This window comes from Eubalaena glacialis, chromosome 13 (genome assembly GCF_028564815.1).
Source record: "Eubalaena glacialis isolate mEubGla1 chromosome 13, mEubGla1.1.hap2.+ XY, whole genome shotgun sequence".
In the NCBI taxonomy this organism is placed as follows: domain Eukaryota; kingdom Metazoa; phylum Chordata; class Mammalia; order Artiodactyla; family Balaenidae; genus Eubalaena; species Eubalaena glacialis.
Genome location: NC_083728.1, coordinates 89,836,850 through 89,857,591, shown reverse-complemented (window position 1 = coordinate 89,857,591; position 20,742 = coordinate 89,836,850). Strand labels below are relative to the sequence as shown.

Below are 20,742 nucleotides of genomic sequence, written 5' to 3'. Positions count from 1 at the left end.
AACCACCTCAGTGTCTGTTGATGGATGAACGAATAAACAAAATGTGGCATATATGTACACAATAGAATATTATTCAGCCATGAGAAAAAAGGAAATCCTGCCATTTGTGACAACATGGATGAGGCTGGAGGGCATTATGCTAAGTGAAATAAGCCAGACAGAGAAAGACAAATAGTGTGTGGCATCACTTATACGTGGAAACTTTTAAAAAAATAAATGGAACTCAAAGAAACAGAGAGTAGAATAACAATGGTTGCCAGGGACCAGGTGGTGGTGGTGAGGGAAATAGGGAGAGGCTGGTAAAAGGGTACAGACTTTCAGTTAATAAGATAAATAAGGTCTAAGGGTCTAATGTAAACATGGTGACTATAGTTAATAACACTGTATTGTATAATTGAAATTTGCTAAGAAAGTAGAATTAAGTGTTTTCATAAAAAAAGTAAATATATGAGGCAATGGATGTGTTTCTTGATGGTGGGAATCCTTTCACAATCCATGCGTATATAAAATCACCACGTTCTACACTTTAAATATATCACAATTTTAAATGTCAACTATACCTCAATAAAGCTGAAAAAAAGAAAAAGAATTTGTGGACTCAAAATTCCAAGGGAATAAGATATAGGCACAGTTCCAGGTAAGAAGGCACAGTTCCAGGGAGGGAGGTTCTAGACATGTTCTCACATATGTCTGTCTCCCCGCTAACAAGAAAAGTGAGCTTGTCAATGGAAGGACCCAATTGGAGTCATCCTCTTGTTCCTATTGTGCAGCGCAATGCCTGCCTTAAAGGACATAGTGTAAGTGTATTGATGGATCAATTATGGAGGTAGGAACAGGGAGGATGGAGAAACGGACTTTTCCCCTTCATGGTTCTGTCTGCTGCATGCTGTGCAGACAGAGCTCGGGTACAGGCTGGTCAGACGTTCTCCCGAGTTCTCTCCTCCCTACGCTCATCTCAGTACTGAGCTCCAAGAGGAAACTGCTGGCTAGAGGTCTGGGTGTGATATACACCTCCAAGGCCACCTGTACAAAGAGCCACTTCCTCTCTGCTGGCAGAAATAACAGACCCATGAGTCAAGTAATCGATCTTTTCTCTGTTGACTTAGAGCCCAGAGACTGTGTCATTCAGAGGTGACCTTCATCCTGAGGGTACATCTCTCTCCTGCAGTTAAAATTGTCCTTGGTCTCCGTCTCCTCCTGTGATCACCTGTAAAGGATCTTCCAAAATGTGATTCTTTTTATTAAAAAATGAAAAACCTGAAGGAAATTTGGTAAATCAGTGTTCAGTTGGAGAATGAGAACCATCTAGAAAATATATATATATGTGTATTATATATAATGTAACTTTTTAGATATGAATTACAGGTATTATGCAATTATGTAGTCATGTAATATATACAATGATATATATAAATGTATGTATTACAGGTACTATGAGCTTGTGAGGTCTGGTTCAATAGTCTCTATAAGGCTGTTGCCTTCATCTGATGCTGAAGCTTGAAATCTGCAGAGCAGACAGGAAGGGAAGATGGATGTAAAGAGGGGGAGAGTGAGGACAAACTGGAACCCCTGGGGACAGACTGGAACTCATGTCAGTCTCTCGCTGCTCCCAACTCTGATGTCCTTCAGGAAAGGCTGGCGTCCTCTGTCACAGAAGGAAGCGCACCTGGAGCTGGAAGCAGAAGGAGGGCCCCGCAGCGAGGAGGGGAGCCAGCAGGTGAGCCACCCCGCACCGACCTCTGGAGCATCAGTACCATGGCTGCTTCACTGCCACCCTCCTAATCCCAGGCAAGATGTCTCCTGCGGCCCACCCTAACCAGATACCTACAGCCTAAGCAAGATGACATATTACAAAGCCACCAGATAGTTCCTGCCAAGGTTTGATACAGTGAGGCGGTAGGTACACAGATGTTTGCTACATCTCTGTGTAGTCTCAGATGTATGTTTGAAATACCTTACAATTTAAGGTGTGAATCCATCTACATTCATTGTAGAACTCGTAAGAAAACGATGTCAAAATCCACCCCCTACCAAAAAAAGTCGACTTTTTGGAACCAGTTAAAACATTATGTAAATGAATAGCCTTTCCAGTGAATAAATTAACAGGCCAGATGGAAACGATCCCGGTGATTCCAATTTCATCTGTCTTCTTAAGTGTTTGCAAAGTAATACCATACCTTAACATTAGCAGAAGAGATATAAGATAGGTTTTTGCTTGAAATTGGATTCCCGAGTACTCATTACACAAAATTAAACTGCAGTCGTTACACGGAATTAACTATGTAGCTTGTAAACCTGAACAACTAGACAAATATTTCACATCTTCACCATTTTGCTACACTTTGTGTTCGAGCTGGAAAGAACTGTGAAAACCTATACGTTAAAAAATTGTTTATGTATTTCATAATGTGCAGAGGCTGAAGCAAAATACTAAATAACGTTTCAAGTATTTTAATAATTTTCATTAGTCTCAACAATTAAGCACATTCACGAAGCTGACTTTGCGATCGTGTTCCGTTAAATTATAACTACCAAACTATAAACTAAAATTATAGTTAAGTAAGAATAGTCCAAATTAAAGCCACTGTTGCCACCCTATTTTATTAGCAATTAGGGAAAATAAGAGACACCAGGTTTTTCAGCTCTGTGACCTGCTAGGCAATCTAGGCCCTCGTTTCAAAGTCAAAATAACATCATTCTGCTGCTGAGAACATGCTTTCTTGAGGTGGGTTGATTGGGTGAATTCTACATGTCTGTTTTTTGTTTTCTCTAGTTACTATGCTCCCCCACTGAAAAAGCCTTCACGCTCATCTCATTGTTCTGTAATCCTACCAGCTGGAGATAACTACTGTTAACATTTTGCTATATGTCCTTTCACTCTTTTTTTTCCATGAGGCACATATTGAATAGGACCCATTTAAAAATTAGTTGTTTGTACTATATTTACATGATGACTAAAACTAGGGAAATTTTTGAAAACATTTTTTGTTTTCAAATTATACTTAACACTAAAATTTGGAAATGCTACTGTTTCTACAAAATTTCAACTTAGAAAAATAATCCCCCAAATGAAAAGTGCTAATTCACAGATATGTTCAAATGCCCAGAGCTGTTATTACCTGCATTCAGAGTAGAATACTCACCCCCTGCCCCAAACACCCCAGATGCAAACAACATAATTAAAAATTGGTATGAATCAAGACCACACAAGATTATTGTTTCATTTAAGCATACCAGCTGACATTTTTTGGGTGTTAAATATAGAGAGATGGCTCCTTTTGATTGCTGTTTATTATCTATCGACAGAGACTGAAATTAAATTCCTAAGACTGGGTTAGAAGAATGAAAAAGTGATGTAATTGAAATGGGCAAAAATAATTTGAATTGTACTTTTGAAACAGTAGAATGAACACAATTCATGAATAACGGACCATCATTCTATGTATGGAAAATTTGTGGCGATTCATCCTTTTGTATACATCCATCCTCTAAGCAATTTCCCCAAGACATTCAGAACATCAGTACGATCCAATGACACAGTGTCCCCTGGGTGCTCCAAATAACCCCTCCAGTGATTATTCCCATGCAGATCCCCTCTTGAGTGACAGAAAAGAAATAACAGAAATCCACGATCTTTACCTAGATGCTGTGAGGCTGCCTTTGCTGCTCCAGTGGATGATGGATTGCTTAGTCAATTAAAAGCTCATAACCATTATTTAAAAGCGTCATCATTCACATTGTTTCTCCGAGGCATATGGTAGCCAGAGCCCCGTGGAAAGAGTGCTACAGGATCACGCTGAGTTATTTAAAGTGTCCCCCTTCAGAATGGTTGGGATGAAGAGCCCTTAGCTGGGAAGGGCCAACGGCGTGAATAGAAATATCAGGAGGATCAGAGTATCCACGTGGTGCGGCGGTGAAGGCAACGTGGATTGTTTTAGGAATCAGGGCTCTTAGGTCATCGGTACTGGCCCGGAAAGCCCTCTGCTGGTACCTGGGAGACATTGTCCCACACCCAGGGAAGCTCGAGGTGGGGAGGAACTAACCCAATTCCTGCCAGGATGGCCGGGGAATGAGGAGAGCATGAAGGCGCAGGTGGGTACCGGGAGAGGGGAAAAGAGAGCCGTGAAATGACACAGCTCCATTCTTTGGCTCTCCCCAAAGAGTGCTTCATTTTCAGGCTAGATTTCCCCAGTTTGACTCCTCTGAAAACGACCTTTATGAGTTTTGTCCCTTCAACGTGACTTAATATTCTTCAAATCTTCAAATCGATACACTTTCAAATGTCTAATAGCCTCATTCTAAAGCGGCGATATTGAAATCAGGTTTGTGCTACTTTTATTTTCCTGATTCCTATTAAAATAAATACACGGTTATTAAATTTAACACTGTTGACCCCTGTCCCCCTAAAATCATCTTGAGGCCCCCTTGTGGTACATGCGCCACACTTTGAAAAGCTGCTCTGCCACAACCCTCCAAAAAACAGGAGTTCGGAGTCGCTAAGCTACTTAGCAGGATGGCAGCAAACCCAGGAGAGGCCAGGGCGTTGTTAACTTGTGTGTTGGGGTAAAAAGTGCGAGCTTTTAAACGAGCTCCGGGAAGATGCCTCGCTTCCTCCCAGGAGTCCTCAACCCCGGGGTCAGCCCAAGAGAACAGCTTGAACCTGCCACCTGGAAATCAGCCTAATGAGAATTTCCTGGCTTGAGATTGCCCCACCCTAATGAAAGTCCTGTAATGGGACTCCGAGGCTCGCCTCAAATGTTTGGGCAATTCTGGGTGTAATTGGCTCAGGTGGTATCAAATAAGAGCCAGGAAAGTAGTGGCTGAGAAAGTGGAGAGGGGTAGGGAGAACTGGGGGTGTGGGGGAGAGAAAGGGGGGGAGGGGAAAGGGAGGAGGAGTGGGGAGACAGGAGAATGGGTCAGAGCTGGCAAGTGTCTGATAGCTTGTTTTTCTAAGAAAGAAAAAAAAAAGCTTGAAAATATGTCTGCCTGTCTCAACCAGCATAGCAAGTCTCCTTAGCTTTAGGGCCATGGTAGCCTCGCACTTTTTCCTGTCTTGTACTGTTTGCTTTAACTTAAGTCTCGCTTATGGCAATCTAACACCCAGTAGCAGAAAACACACAAGCAAGCATGACTTTCTGCTGGCTAAAATCTCTTCATAGGCATTTCAGACTCAGATAAATCGCTGAGAAAACGCTAGCCTGACGCCCGGTAAGACCAGAATTCTTCCTAAAAGCCTTCGGTCTCCAAATTACTTTCATCCCTCTACCTCTAAGAGGAAAAAAACCACACCCACACATCAGCAGATGATGAGAAAGGTGTCTTTATTGGATGATTTTTTTAAAAGGCATTTTTTGTCTGCTGAGGATCTTACAGGAGTCATCAGGGCATACCCACCACCAAAAAGTCACGGATGACTGTCTTACGACCTCACTAAAACAATGGGCAAATTGCAGAAGCATTTCGGGGGAAATTAATAAATAAATTAGGAGGAGGATGCGGGGTGTCCCAGTTCCTGGGGCTTTGGAGGCCTTCCAGCTGATTCTGTCTCCATAGTCTGGGCCCTTTAAGAATGTACCATTTCCTGGAATTCTAGAACAGAAGAGGTGAGAACAGGGTCAGCGAGGATGGCTTGGTACTTTACAGACGTGCTATGGCCAATGAGAGTTCTGAAGAGGAAAGGGAACGAAGCAGATTGTCAGATGATAGGCATGGCCCCTTCCAAGGGCACAAAAGGAAGAAAAGGTGTCACTACCCACTGGTCCTGACAGTCTGCAGCATTCCATCTTCCTGCCTAATCTAACAAACATCTTTAGCTTTTCTATAGAGCCCCTTGTGTTAGAATTTGCCAACCCAGTTATTTCTCTCTGACAATGAGTGAATTCAGTATAGTGGCCCATCACAATCTGTGCTCACTCAACCTTTTGTCTGGTCAATTCAGGACAGAAATGGGAGGTTTTCTTTTTCTATTAAGTAGCTACGTATTGCATATTTAGGAAACATTTAATAGAGCGGGACTTTGAACTAACTTTTCTTTACTGAACCCTAACCTTACCCCCCAAATTTATATTACTAAAAATAATAATAATAATAAGGTGTGGATGCTACAGACTGAAATTGAAAACTGGGGATTTGCTTTATATTTATCGGTAAGCTTTGCTTATTTGGAAGTCTTTCATGGTTAGGTTTAAATAAATCAACTTTCCCTTACCTAAGTTATTTTTCTGACCTATCTATACAAGGTGCGTTAAGTCCCATGTAGTAAGTTATAGTGGTATCATTTTGAATAGATTTTTAAAATGAGGATCTAAAGTAGCAGTTTTACATTTTAATTAGTACCACCATAAGAACCACACATAAGTTCTCCTGAGTTGACATGCACAAAGTAGGTGAAAATCATGTAAGCAACATGACAAAATCAGATAAACATAATCCTACAGCCATGCAATTATGCTAAAATTTGAGTTTAAGGCTCTGCATACAGAAGACTGCATAAATGATGATTGATTTATTTGTTCTCTAATATTTCGGGCTACTGTCCAATAAAACGTATTTGTTTAAACCCTTGAAAGCTAAGAGGCTTTCCTACTCAAGTCAGTAGACTCTTTAGTATGAGACATACTTGAGAATGTCAGTCCTTCCCTTATTCAGAGAGACTCACATCCCACTGGTGGAGATTCTTTACATTATTTTCAAGGTGCATTAGGGTGTCTTGCAAATAATTGGCCAGGAAAGTAGCTAGTACCCTGGTCAGGTGAAGAGTATTTTCTGGTTCATAGACAGTGACCAGTGGGACCAGCTTCTATGGTACATCCCCAGGCATCATGCCAGAGTCTTGACACACATCATCTGCATCCTCACTTTAGTTCTATTTTGCAGATGAGAAGACTGAGGCTCAGCAAGGTTAAGAAAGGGGGATTTTAACCCATATCTGTCTGATCTCATGGCCTAAGCTCCCTGTCCCGGATGCTGCCTGAGCTAAAGTCTCTTATGCTGGGTACAGGTGTGAACATACCATCAGCCCCAATTTTCCCATCTCCATCATTATCTGCAGCCGCCATCAAGGACTTGGTTTCTGACTCGGTCAGTTCTCTAGCACCACTCTCAAACTTCTGGAGGAAAAACCTACAGGATAATAGAGATTGAGAGGACTGTTTTGAAAACCCACACCCCTTTCTCTTGAAGCAAACCGTCTGTTCCAACAGTTGCAATGATCAGTCAAGATCTTAGCAGGCAAAGGTTTCCTTCATTGTAGAGACTAACGGTGGGCATTTTGTTTTAAAACATCTTTCCAGAATTTTGTTATAAGTCCGTTTGCCCAAGAAAACCTCTAAGACTAATGAATTTTTGCACCCACGGTCTTTGGTGCCCATGTTTAGTGTTTTGAGTGGGTAGATATGTGGCCCACCGACTCATGTTCTTCCCTTTCATGAGAATCTGCTGAGTGTCCAGCATCAAGGCTGGACACTGAAGGATACTGAGGAGGCTGGCCCCCACTACACCCCAGCCCCACCTAGCAATGTTGGGGTGCCAGACGGGCTTAGGACAAAGCTTACTTCAGCTCTTCTTCATCCAGGTACCCACTCTGGTCGTTGTCTATGAAACGAAAAACATCCTTCACCTGACTGGCTGACATCTTGGCGAGGCCCGATGTCTGGAAGAATTTTTGGGGTTCAAAAGTATCCGGGTCTGAAGAACAGAGAATGGGTTATTCTGATGCTCACTGGATTGCATTCTGTCTTTGGGCCAAAGTGCTGAAAACATAGGTTATTAAAAATACTACTTTTCATAATAGCATTGAACTACAGGGACCGAGATTTTGAGGCAGCTAAGACTGGATGGCTTTGTGCTATCATCTTCTTTCCCCCTTCCCAGCTTTCCCTCTCCACTTGACTTTGTCCGTCTCCCCTTCTCTCACCTCCTCTCCTCTGTGCCTCCCCCTGCTCTTTTTACTGGCTGTGTATCCAAGATGCCAGCATCACTGGTCTAGTTGGTGGGAGAAATGCAATCATGGGATTCAAACAGGCTACATGGCATCCACTGATTCCTTTTTTTCACATTTAGTAAGTTTCTTTCACCTTACAGAAATGTGATTGTATGTTCAGATCTCATACTTTTATCATTGTAGTTATCTAGTTAATAAGTTTTTCTCTGATCCCATGAATTTTCAGCAAAGTTCACATTTTAATTTTTGTAGCTTTTCGGGAGGTAGAGGTACGTGAGAGAAACACACCCCTGCCTAGTTTCCACTTTACCTTGGCACTCCTGCAGGGCTGCTGCAATGTCATCAGCACTAAGGACATCTGTGATGCTCATTTTCCACCTGTTCACACAGAATAAACAAGATGTGGTGAATGGTAAGCAGAAACATGCACGTCTGGGGGGACTACACCCCTCCACCCCCAGGCCCACAGAAAATGCAAATTTGTTGAAAATTTTTAAAATGTGATAAGCATAGTATTGTATTAAGAGCTGGGACAGAATATCCAAATAAAAACCAAATATCGAAAAGATCCCAGTCCCCTGTGTCTCAGTGCCCTCTCCTGAATGGAGTTAAAGATGAAATTTAAAAATACAACCTAAAGAACAATTCGATTCTGTTTTCTTGTAAAAATTATAATTACATCATCGACCACTTACATAGGCATCTACAAACCATTCAGAAGTAAACCATGCTACAAATGCAATAGCATTTTAACACACCAGCCAGAGAAATGCAGTGTTGCAAATTCCATTTAGGGAAGGATAGAGCTTGGGCTGCTTGCAGACCTTCTGTGGAAGGCTTGCTATCTGTCCTGAAGGATGGGAATCAGAGACATCAAAAAACCCATCTACCAGAGATCAAAATCCATCCATGTGTCAACTCCATGGGAAAAGAGAATCTGAGCACAGCATGCACCAACCTAATATGAACGCGTGTAAGAAAGAAGAGTCTGGGGTCTGGTAGGTCCACCAGCTACTCACCGTTTTAGATTTTCCTCTAAGAAGAATCAGGGAAAAGAGTTGAAAGAGCCAAAAAAAAAAAAAAAAAACGGATGTGGTTTTGCTGCCTTACTGACCTACCTTATATAGGATTGAAAAAGCGATAGTAAGAACCTCTCAGATTTCCTTTTCAAGGATCAGGTGGACGTAGCTCAGATGTCTTGCTTTACTAATTAAACCTCTTTTTTTTTTCCTATTTATATCTCAAGGGAATGTGGGTGGGAACAGCCAATTTTCAAAAACAAACCTCAACAAGCCTTAACAAAGGTTTCAATTCTGCAAACCAACCCTGCTGGCAAAGTGTAAAGGCACCAGAGGCCTGGTAAAGAGGAGACAGTGGTTGAAGTGAGGTAAACACATCTGGGGGTGCTCTGTAAACTGAAAAGGGCCCCCCAGATGTTAGAAGCTGCTGCCAGAGGCAGGTCTGTGGTCAGCCTCTGAAACTGTGGGCACGTGAGGCCGACCTCAGTCTAGGCCTGACAGACTCGAAGTCAGTGTCACATGGATACGAAGGACTTGTCCAGCCCAGGGGATGGCACTGGTTAGATGACTTTCCAAAAAAGTCTTGACTTTGGTTTTTCTCACCTATATCTTTTTTTTTTATTATTAAAGTATAGTTGATTTACAATGTTGTGTTAATTTCTGCTGAACAGCAAAGTGATTCAGTTATACACATACATACATTCTTTTTTAAAATATTCTTCTCCATTATGGTTTATCATAGGATACTGAATCTAGTTCTCTGTGCCATACAGTAGGACCTTGTCAGTTATCCATTCTACGTATAAAAGCTCACATCTGCTCATCCCAACCTCCCACTCCATCCCTCCCCCAGCCTCCTCCCCCTTGGCAACCATAAGTCTGTTCTCTATGTCCGTGATCCTGTTTCTGTTTTGTAGATAGGTTCATTTGTGTCATACTTTAGATTCCACATATAAGTGATATCATACGGTATTTGTCTTTCTCTTTCTGACTTCACTTAGTATGATAATCTCTAGCTGCATCCATGTTGCTCTCAGCTATATCTTAAATTGCACACACTAAAAAGGCAAAAAGGAGGAAAACAACCAACCATTCCCAACCCCATAGGTAAAATTTGCAGAAAATATATGAGGCCAGGACTTGGAACCTCATGATTTGTTTTTGTTTGTTTGTTTTTTTTTTTTTTTACTTTCAGCAAACATTTATAGAGTCTCTATGTGGCCATCACTGTGCTAGACTCTTTTTTAAAAATTGTGGTAAAAAAACACATAACATAAAATTTACCATCTTACCCATTTTTAAGTATACACACCGTATAGTAGCGTTAACTACATGTTCATGGTTGGGCAACAAATCTCTAGAACTTTTTTATCCGACAAAACCGATCTCTATACCCATTGAACAAGAAATCCCCATTTCCCCTCCCTGAGCCCCTGGCGACCACCATGCTACTTTCTGTCTCTAAGAGTTAGACTACTTTAGATGCCCCTTAGAAGTGGAATCATGCAGTATTTGTCTTTCTGTGACTGGTTTCTTTCACTTAGCAAAATGCCCTCAAGCTTCATCCATGTGGTAGCATATGACAGGATTTCCTTCTTTATTTAAGGCTGAATTCAAGTTTTTTAAAAGTCAAAACTGATCCCATGTTGCAAACAGAATTATTCAGTGGTTTTTTAGAGAAGGGCCTCAGACTCTTCCCCCAGGGGTACAACCTGGATAGTCATCTTCAATTTGCTCCCAGATATATTTCCCTACCCCCATCCCTGCTCTGTACTTTTGCTAGTATCATCAATGAAAAGTTTCTCTCAGGAACATCTACAGCATTTTTTTTGCATTTTATAAGGTTTTTATTTTTATTCTTTTATTGAAATATAGTTGACTTACAATGTTGTGTTAGTTTCAGGTATACAGCAAAGTGATTTAGTTATATATATATATATATATATATATATATATATATATATATTCAGATATATATATATTCTTTTTCAGATTCTTTTCCCTTATAGATTATTACAAAATATTGAGTATAGTTACCTGTGCTATACAGGAGGTCCTTGTTGGTTATCTATTTCATATATAGTATTGTGTATATGTTAATCCCAAACGCCTAATTCATCCCTCCCCCCCTTTCCCTTTTGGTAACCATAAGTTTGTTTTCTATGTCCCTACGGCATTTCTTAAATTACCAAACCTCAGGTCAGCACCATTTCTGTCTTGCGCACATGATGTTGCCCCAATGCCTAGCACATGCCTGACCTACTTAGGTACTCGGAAATTATTTGATGAATAGATATATAAAAACAGCAAAAAAGAACTTGAAAACAAGATTACCAGCCAGCATCCACTTGCCCAGCCTTTAAAAAAACAGTTTCTGAAAATAAGTCTCAAGAAATTAGGTTGCTGACATTAAGTTGCCATAGAAACTGGCTGAGTCCTTTCTTTTTGTGGAAAGGTTTACAACTGTCCACAGAGATAAAGACATTTTAAAAAATCTGCTCATTTAAATGAAAACAGTATATGGGTTAAACCAAGACACTTTAGATTTTCATGCTGTTTTTCTGATAGAAACTAAAGATAACAGAGACCCAGGAAACATGATGTCTGAATCCACAGTGTAACCAGGATTCTGACTTGAATTCCACCATGTGCAATCTGGGGGTCAAAATGTTGACTCACACAGAAGGACAAACAGTCTGTGATTTCACTAATATGAGGTCCCTGGAGGAGTCAAAATCATGGAGACAGAAAGTAGAAGGTGGGGGCCAGGGTGGGTGGGGGAGGGGGAGGGGGAGTTAGTGTTTAATGGGGACAGAGATTCCGTTTGGGAGGATGAAAAAGTTCTGGAGATGGATGGTGGTGATGGTTGCATAACAGTGTGAGTGTACTTAAAGCCACAGAACTGTACACTTAAAATGGTTAAAATGGTAATGTTTATGAGTATTTTACTGCAATAAAAAATATTGATTCAGTAGTCTTCCTTATTTTGGCCACCAACTCACAACTGCTCCAGGGAAAGAGCAGAAGGGAGCTTTAGAAGTAGAAGACCCTAATTTGAGCCCAGATCTGTCCTGTATTAGTTGTGTAACTCTGGGTCCCAGTTTCCTCTTGTGGGAAATAGGAGTAATGCAAGTGTCTGCTCCGTCAACTTCCCTGGGTTCTTTTGAGGATCAAGGGACCAAGTGCAGGTCTGCAAGTGTCCAGAGAGGTCTCAGAGTCCCCTGTTGAATCCACCCCTGTCCTGGGATTGCAAGAGTATTTCATTTGTGTATGCATTCCACTCGATTGGTAGGGACTTCCCAGAGTGGAAGGAATGGATGCCTGGGTCGACTAGCAATGTCTGCAGTGGGGAAGCCGGGCAGCGGGGAGCAGGGAACTTGGCGATTCTGGCCAGGCTGTGTATTTGGACTTTGCTACTGCCAAGGGCCCTGGACTCTGAGATCGCACTTCTGTCTCGGATATTTGATGCTGTCCCCAGTCACCTGTTCCAATCCAAATCCCTGGTGTGCCTCTTAATCCTGCAGACTTTCTCTACTCTGAGTTCACACACCTGCTGATGGTGTAGCTCTGCGATGTCGTCTTTCCAGCCACACTGGCCTGACCCATCTCCTGACCCACTGGCCTGTCCGAGATGTCATCGCTGCCCATGCCCAACCCCAGCTGCCTTGCTGGGGACTAATTTCCTAGAAGTGTATGAGGCTTTTTCAGTGTGTATGATGCTGTAGATAAAAGCACAGCTGACCTACTTCCATACTCTCTCAATGGATGTCACCTCCTAACATTTCTCAACTTCATCTTCTCTCCATGCCCCACCGTCACCACCCTAGTCCAAGCCACCATCATCTCTTTGGGGAATAATTGCAGTGAACTCATAACTGGCCAAGCCTCATCCACTTGGGTTCCCCTTCCAACCTAGCTGGGTAGACCTTTCTAAAAACCCACCTGTGTTAGTTTCCTAGGGCTGCTGTAACAGACTGAGTGGCTTAAAATCTGTTGTCTCAAGTTCTGGAGGCCAGAAGCCCAAATCAAGGTGACAGCAGAGCCATGCTCCCTCTGAAAGGCTCTAAGGGAGGATCCGTCCCTGCCTCTTCCAGCTTGTGGTTTTGCTGGCAGTCCTCAGCATTCCTTGGCTTGTAGCTGCATCACTACAATCTCTGCCTCTGTCATCACATGGCCATCTTCTCCCTTTGTGTCCTCTTCTTAGAGGGACACCAGTCATAATGGATTGTGTTCACCCTACTTTAGTATGACCTCATCTTAACTAATTACATCTGCAATGACCTTATTTCTAAATAAGGTCACATTTTGAGGGATGGTGATTAGGACTTCAGCATATCTTTTGAGGGGGGGACACGATTCAACCTGTAACTTCAAGCATATGGCTCCCCATCCCTCTCTCCCGCCTCTGCCACCAAACCACAAGTCCTTCACTGGGTTCTACTTGTTCTTGGAATAAAGACAGAAGTCCTTCCCATGGCCTTGAAGGCCCTGCCTGATCTGTCCCCTGAGGACTTCTCCAGCCTCATCTCACACTGTCTCCCACTTCAGTCCCTCGAGTTACCTTTCCACCTTCCATGGCCTCTTTGTACTGTTGACTTTGCCTGAAACACTCTTCTCCTTCTTCTCGCCATAGGTGTCTCATACACAGCCTTTATATCTCTGCTCAAGCGTCACTTCTTCCAGGAAGCCTTTCTTGACTCTCAGACCAGGTCAGACCCCCCACTTCACAGGCGGTTGAACCACCATGCTTCTTTCTTATAGCAAAATCACAGCTGCACGGTCCCACTTGCTGTGATTGCTTGAATAGTGTCTCTCTGCCCACTGGCCAGTAAGATGCATGAGGGCAGGGGCAGGGGCTGTTTTTGTTCAACTCTGTTTCCCCACGTGGACACAGACAAAGACCAACCAAATGAGAACACGCAAAGGCTATTTATTCAGAGCATCCTGAGGCAAGGGAGTCGATCACCATCACTTGTGTTTGGCAGAGCCCCGAAGGCAGGCAGAGGAGCAGGAAAGCTTTATTTTATTTTATTTTGTATAAATTTATTTATTTATTTATTTATTTATTTTTGGCTGCGTTGGGTCTTTGTTGTTGCACGCAGGCTTTCTCTAGTTGCAGCGAGCAGGGGCTGCGGTTTGTTGCGGTGCACGGGCTTCTCATTGCGGTGGCTTCTCTTGTTGCGGAGCATGGGCTCTAGGTGCGAGGGCTTCAGTAGTTGTGGCACGCGGGCTCAGTAGTTGTGGCTCTCAGGCTCTAGAGTGCAGGCTCAGTAGTTGTGGCGCACGGGCTTAGTTGCTCCGCGGCATGTGGGATCTTCCTGGACCAGGGCTCAAACCCATGTCCCCTCCATTGGCAGGCGGATTCTTAACCACTGCACCACCAGGGAAGCCCAGGAAAGCTTTATAGTGGAAAAAAAGGAAGGCTCAGATATGCTCTGATAGGAGGCTGTCAGCCGGGGAAGCCAGAGGCAGGCTAGTAGAAGCTGGACATCCTGTGTGTGTACATCGGGGAGTGTATTTGACTTTCTCTGATTGGTCCTAAGTTGGAAGCAGGAACAAAAATGAGAGGAGCTGTCAGTTATTAGTCAAGTCCCCATTGTTTTGGGCCACTGTTACAGGGGTTAGTTTGGCTTCCTGGATTACTTGCTGGAGATAGTGTTCTGACTTCCTACAACTCTGACTTATAGGCTGGTTTCCTGGCTGGTGGGTCAGAGTTCTGTTTTCACATGTGCTCTGACCATTGTCCATTTTTATATTCAGTCTCTCGCCAGCACCTTCCTTGTCACATTGTAAATATTCAGTAAATACATTGGCGCGAATGGACTTGAGCAGGTCTCTTATCCTGAGCCTCAATTTCCCCCTTTTATAGTGGAGACAATAATACAACCTACTCCATCTATAGGTTGTTGACAGGTCATCCATGTGAAGCACCTGGCATTGGGCCAGGCACTCAGCGAATGAGGAATAAATGGTGGCCATTGTTGTTGCCGTTATTGCTTTTTTAAAACAAAGACATTCCAGGCAAAACTCATCCAAAGCGCTAGAAAAGGAGAGGACAGTAACGGGGGGTGAGGAGATCCTGGAGAGTTGATAATGTGTTGGTTCTTGATCTGGGTGCTGGTTACATGGGTGTGTGTACTTCATGGAAATGCATTGAGCACTTTTCTGTACGTGTGTTATACTTCAATAGAAAGTTTACTTTTAAAAAGTGGTTGTGGGACTTTCCCGGTGGTGCAGTGGTTAAGAATCCGCCTGCCAATGCAAGGGACATGGGTTCGATCCCTGGTCCGGGAAGATGCCGCATGCTGCAAGCAACTAAGCCACGAGCACAACTACTGAGCCTGCGCTCTAGAGCCCACAAGCCACAACTACTGAGCCCACGCGCTGCAACTATTGAAGTCCGTGTGCTCTAGGGCATGTGTGCTGCAACTACTGAGCCCGCGTGCTGCAACTACTGAAGCCCGTGCACCTAGAACCCATGCTCCGCAACAAGAGAAGCCACCACATTGAGAAGCCCGCGCAACGAAGAGTAGCCCCCACTCGCCGCAACTAGAGAAAGCCCGCGCGCAGCAACGAAGACCCAATGCAGCCAAAAAAAAAAAAAAAAGTGGTTGCTACTCCCCCAGGGTTGAGCAGAGAGGGACGGAGCGTCCTGCCCTGTGACTTTGGCCTTGAGGTGTGGTGGGTGGAGGAGGTGGGATCAGGCATGGCCGGCTGCAGCCTCTCTCTGTCCTCTGGGCTGAATGATCATGGAGTTCTGTGGACTTCCACCAGAGGAGACCCAGATGCTGAGCTGGGGTGCTTCCTATGTTCATAGCAGGGCTGTGATGAGAGATGCTTAACCAGAACCAGGCTGTACCCTCTGAACGAGGAAAATTACCTCAGAGCTCAGAAAGAGAAGTCATTCTGGCCCTGAAGGGGATCAGAATAGGCTGCCCAAAAATATGCCACTTGGACTACTTTGGGCTGAAGGCAATTGAGAAACAACAAATGCAAGAAGAGTTCTCTTCTCTGCCCTTATCTGCCTAAAGCAGGTTATAAATTTCCTGCAAGAAAAGTGCTTTTCCTGTACCAGGAAAGGGAGAGCAACTCATCACTGGCGGTGGAGAGTTGACACCAGGATGAGTCTGCATAAACAGTCCTTTCTAAAAGAACCCTTATCTTCCGTTAGTTCCCCATATATTTCCTAGTCACTTCCCCATGATCTATCATCCCCAGAAGCCCAAACCCCTGTTCCTTTGTCTAGTCACTTCTCCAGAATTTATCATCCTTTGTTAAAATGGTATGTAAGCCCCCAAGTTTAATTGCTTCCTTTTTTTTTTAAACATCCTTATTAGAGTATAATTGCTTTACAATGGTGTGTCAGTTTCTGCTTTATAACAAAATGAATCAGTTATACATATACATATGTCCCCATATCTCTTCCCTCTTGCATCTCCCTCCCTCCCACCCTCCCTATCCCACCCCTCTAGGTGGTCACAAAGCACCGAGCTGATCTCTCTGTGCTATGCGGCTGCTTCCCACTAGCTATCTATTGTACGTTTGGTAGTGTATATATGTCCATGCCAGTCTCTCACTTTGTCCCAGCTTACCCTTCCCCCTCCCTGTATCCTCAAGTCCATTCTCTAGTAGGTCTGCATCTTCTTTCCTCTGAACTCCCATGCAGGTAAAATAAAATTGTACCTTTTCTCCTGTTAACCTGTCTTTTATCAGTTTAATTCACAGGCTCCATGAAATGAACCTAAGAGATTGGAGGAAAAGTTTTTTTCCTCCCTGACTGCTGCCTTCATCTCATCACTCTGTATTTTTTTTTCTTGAGAGCACTTACCATGGTCCGAAATTATCTGGTTTACTTCTTTGTTTGCTTGGAATCTGCTGAAAAGTAGGGACTGTATGTATGTCCTGTTCACCCTCAATCCTCAGGGCCTGGCACTTACTAGCACCAGGGGCCCCCGCAGTGGAGAACAGAGGGCCTGGCCTCATCTGGGAGACATGAGTAGTCGTAAGGTGGATCAGGTGGGAGTCTGAAGTCTTACTTAAACAGTGGCCAGTGTGGTTAAAAACATCCCTCATGCTTTGTCATTCTCCATCTAGTCTAAGGGAGTCTCCAGTGTCTTGCAGGACTGTGGCAAATTTGAGGACATTAAGAGCTGAGATTCTTAAATGTTGGTGATTAAATTCCAAGGCCCATGGGAAAGCAACTCCTGAGTGACAAGTTAGAAAACCTGAAAAAATCTGAATTTCGACATCAAGCTGATGCCTCTGTACAGTGATATGGGTGGAAATCTAGAGCTACCCACCTGTTCCCTTTGATAAATCACTTCAGACCCAGGGTCATGTGTGGGCTGGACCTGTTTCCTTAGGGGGAATTTCTTTTTTTTAAATTGAAGTAGAGTTGATTTACAATATTGTGTTAATTTCTGCTGCACAGCAAAGTAATTCGGTTATACATACATATATTCTTTTTTTAAAATATTCTTTTCCATTATGGTTTATCATAGGATATTGAATATAGTTCTCTGTGTTATACAGTAGGATCTTGTTGTTTGTCCATCCTGTATATAATAGGTTACATCTGCTAACCCCCACCTCCCAGTCCACTCCTCCCCCACCCCCCTCCCCCTTGGCAACCACCAGTCTGTTCTCTATGTCCATGAGTCTGTTTCTGTTTGGTAGATAGGTTCATCTGTGTCATATTTTAGATTCCACATATAAGTGATATCGTATGGTATTTGTCTTTCTCTTTCTGACTTACTTCACTTAGTAAGATAATCTCTAGTTGCATCCATGTTGCTGCAAATGGCATTATTTCGTTCTTTTTTATGACTGAGTAGTATTCCATTGTATATATGTACTTAGGGAGAATTTCTAAGGGCAAGACAGGATACAGTACTTTAAGATATGATAATGTTAGTATAGCTTGACTTAGCATAACATGTATCTGGACTACACTTAGGATAGTAAGCACTCATATGATACCCAGCTAGGCTGGGGCACTTTCAGTAAATGAATGAACAAGCCACTAGCCTGGCTTACGTGCACTGTGTGTGTGTGTGTGTGTGTGTGTGTGTGTGTGTGTGTGTGTGTGTGTGAAGGTTAAATACAGAAAGAGAAGGAGAAGAAGGGGAGGAGCAGGGAGAATGGAGAAGAGAGAAGAGAAGGAAACACGGGCCCTCCTGTCAGTTGAGCCTGGGGGGACTTGTAACTAAACATCCACTCGCCCGGCTAACACTTCTCAGATCCCAGGAAAATGCTTCTTCACATCTCTTGCTCTGTGTCCTCAAAACAAAAGACAACTGTGTCTAAAGATGTGAAGGCTGTGCCTCTCCGATCCCAGAGACAGGGGACGAGGGAAGATTTGAGTGGCGGGAACCTTAGGAAACAAACAAACAAAAAGACAAAATTAAGTCATCAAATCCTTTTTCTCAGATACGGTGAATATGATAGATTCTCATATAACAAAGTATTGTTTCCTGGTAGTGCTAAATGTCTGTTTTTTTCCTTTTTTGGTGTTTTAATTTGTATTATAGTTATAGTTAATTTGTATGGACTAGTTCCAGAGGTATTCACAGAGTAGCTTGTTAGTTACAACAATTGCACGTGGTGACTAGGAAAATTTGCAATATTAAGCAACTCATGTTATTTTTGATTTGTGACATACAGGTCTAGATGTTGCATGAGAGAAGTGGTATATCAATTTTTTTTTTTGGCAACTAGTTAGACATTGAATATTAGAATTGTGAACTGTCATGTTTAGAAAAATTTAGCAAGGTTTAATGAAATTCAGTGAATATTTTAAAACATTAAAAACTTTCATTTTATTTAAATCATTTTGATTAAAAATTTTGGTTTTCCTTAACTATAATTCATAGTTTACCTTTTATTTGTAATAGCTGACTTTGAATGCTTTAGAAGAAAACAAGTTTGTGCAAACATACAAAAATCATTTTGATTTTTAAATTTTTTACCTTTAATATGCGTTTTTGATGAAAATATATTCAAATGTCATACTTTGAATACAGTTGCATTTTATTATTTATTCTTTATTTATGTTTGGCTGTGTTGGGTCTTCGTTGCCGCATACGGGCTTTCTCTAGTTGCGGCGAGCAGGAGCTACTCTTCATTGTGGTGCGCGGGCTTCTCATTGCGGTGGCCTCTCTTGTTGCGGAGCACAGGCTCTAGGCGTGTGGGCTTTACTAGTTGTGGCACGAGGGCTCAGTAGTTGTGGCTCGCAGGCTCTAGAGCGCAGGCTCAGTAGTTGTGGCACATGGGCTTAGTTGCTCCGCAGCACGTGGGATCTTCCTGGACCAGGGATCGAACCTGTGTCCCCTGCATCGGCAGGCGGATTCTTAACCACTGCACCACCAGGAAAGTCCCTACAGTTGCATTTTATTTTTTAGTCCTTGAGCTCATTATTGACAGTAGAACATTAATTATGTGAAATTTTTATGATATCATTACATAGTTTTTGCTAAAAAGAAGGGAAGAAAAACAAATTCTACAAATTTAAAATATAATAATTTATGAATTATGTACATCATTGTTTTTTGTTTTTGTTTTTGGTCACACCACATGACATGCGGGATCTTAGTTTCCCGACCAGGGATCGAACCCGTGTCCCCTGCAGTGGAAGTGTGGCATCCTAACCACTGGACTGCCAGGCAATTCCCCTAATTGGATGAGTTTTTTTTGTTTTCATCATTGTTTTATTATTCATCCAAACATTGTTGACCCGGCAATACTGACATATAAAATAATAAAAGCTAGTCATTTTTTATATTTTGCCTATTTTGTTCATGCAAAAAGCCGTACACAGCCTATCCACTTAAAATGTGTGTGAAGCACTTGTGTATCTCACATCTCAGAACATTCCTGAAAGACAGGTATTGAGGCTTCCTTATAGATGAGGAAACTAAGCTAAATTCCAGAGAATGTGCCAGTCCTCAGCTTCCTACTGAAATCTTCCGGGTTCCCTGCTCTTTCTACAGGGCCTGGACTAACTGCTTAGTTTTGTAAGACACAGAGAGCAGAGTCCCAGTGAGATGATCGTTATTAGGAAGGGCCTGCCCTGGCCCCAGTCAATGGAGAGGCTGCTATGAGAATGTATAAAGAATTCTGCAGATGTCAATCGCCTCTGCCAAAAATGTTAGAAAAAAACAAAGAAGCCATAGCTCTGGTTCAGTTGCTATGAGAAGGCATTTGTCAAGGTCGGAGGACAACACGATGTACTCTAATGCTTCTTTGCATCACTTGTAATTCACACATGTGGTGCGTGGGCCTCTGTGCTGTCACCCTGGGCCAGCAAATGCCAGGGCCGGGAGCGAGGGCAAGAATATTTGGAGAGGGAAGGATGGATCAGCTGTGTCGAATGCTTCTGCGGCGTTCAGATGAGGCCTGAGAATGTCCATGAGGCTTAGCATGTGGGGACGATGAATGTGAGTGTTTTGGGGCAATGAAGGTGGGAGCTGCTAGGTGGGAGGAGGCGGGAGGTGACCGAGGTGGGCAGCAGGAGGGGATGCAGAGCTGCAGGAAATCTTTTCAGATGTCAGCTGCCAATGGCTTTGCAGAAAGTTTAGGTTCAGGAGAGGGTCTGAGAGGGCCGAGCACCCCACTTGTGAGAACGTTGATGCATCCTGGGTTTTAGTTCTTCTCTCTCGGGTCTTCCTCCAGCTTTCTGTTAGGACTGTATTCTGAGTGTTTGGAATGTTGGATCCATCGCTCCAGGCTTCAGTAATGGGCCAGCTGGCATTCTGGGTGTCCTTAGATACCTTATGGGCGTCA

General features: G+C 43.0%; 1 protein-coding gene across 1 annotated transcript; it reads right to left on the bottom strand.

Annotated features, from left to right (window-relative positions):
- Nucleotides 1-5,563: 5,563 nt before the first annotated feature.
- Nucleotides 5,564-8,313, bottom strand: OCM2 (oncomodulin 2). Its single transcript, XM_061209406.1, has 4 exons — nucleotides 8,253-8,313; nucleotides 7,554-7,686; nucleotides 7,013-7,122; nucleotides 5,564-5,589 (listed from the first exon to the last, which is right to left on the bottom strand). Exons 1-4 carry the CDS (start codon nucleotides 8,311-8,313, stop codon nucleotides 5,564-5,566), a joined length of 330 nt encoding a protein of 109 aa, XP_061065389.1.
- Between the last annotated feature and the right edge of the window lie 12,429 nt (nucleotides 8,314-20,742).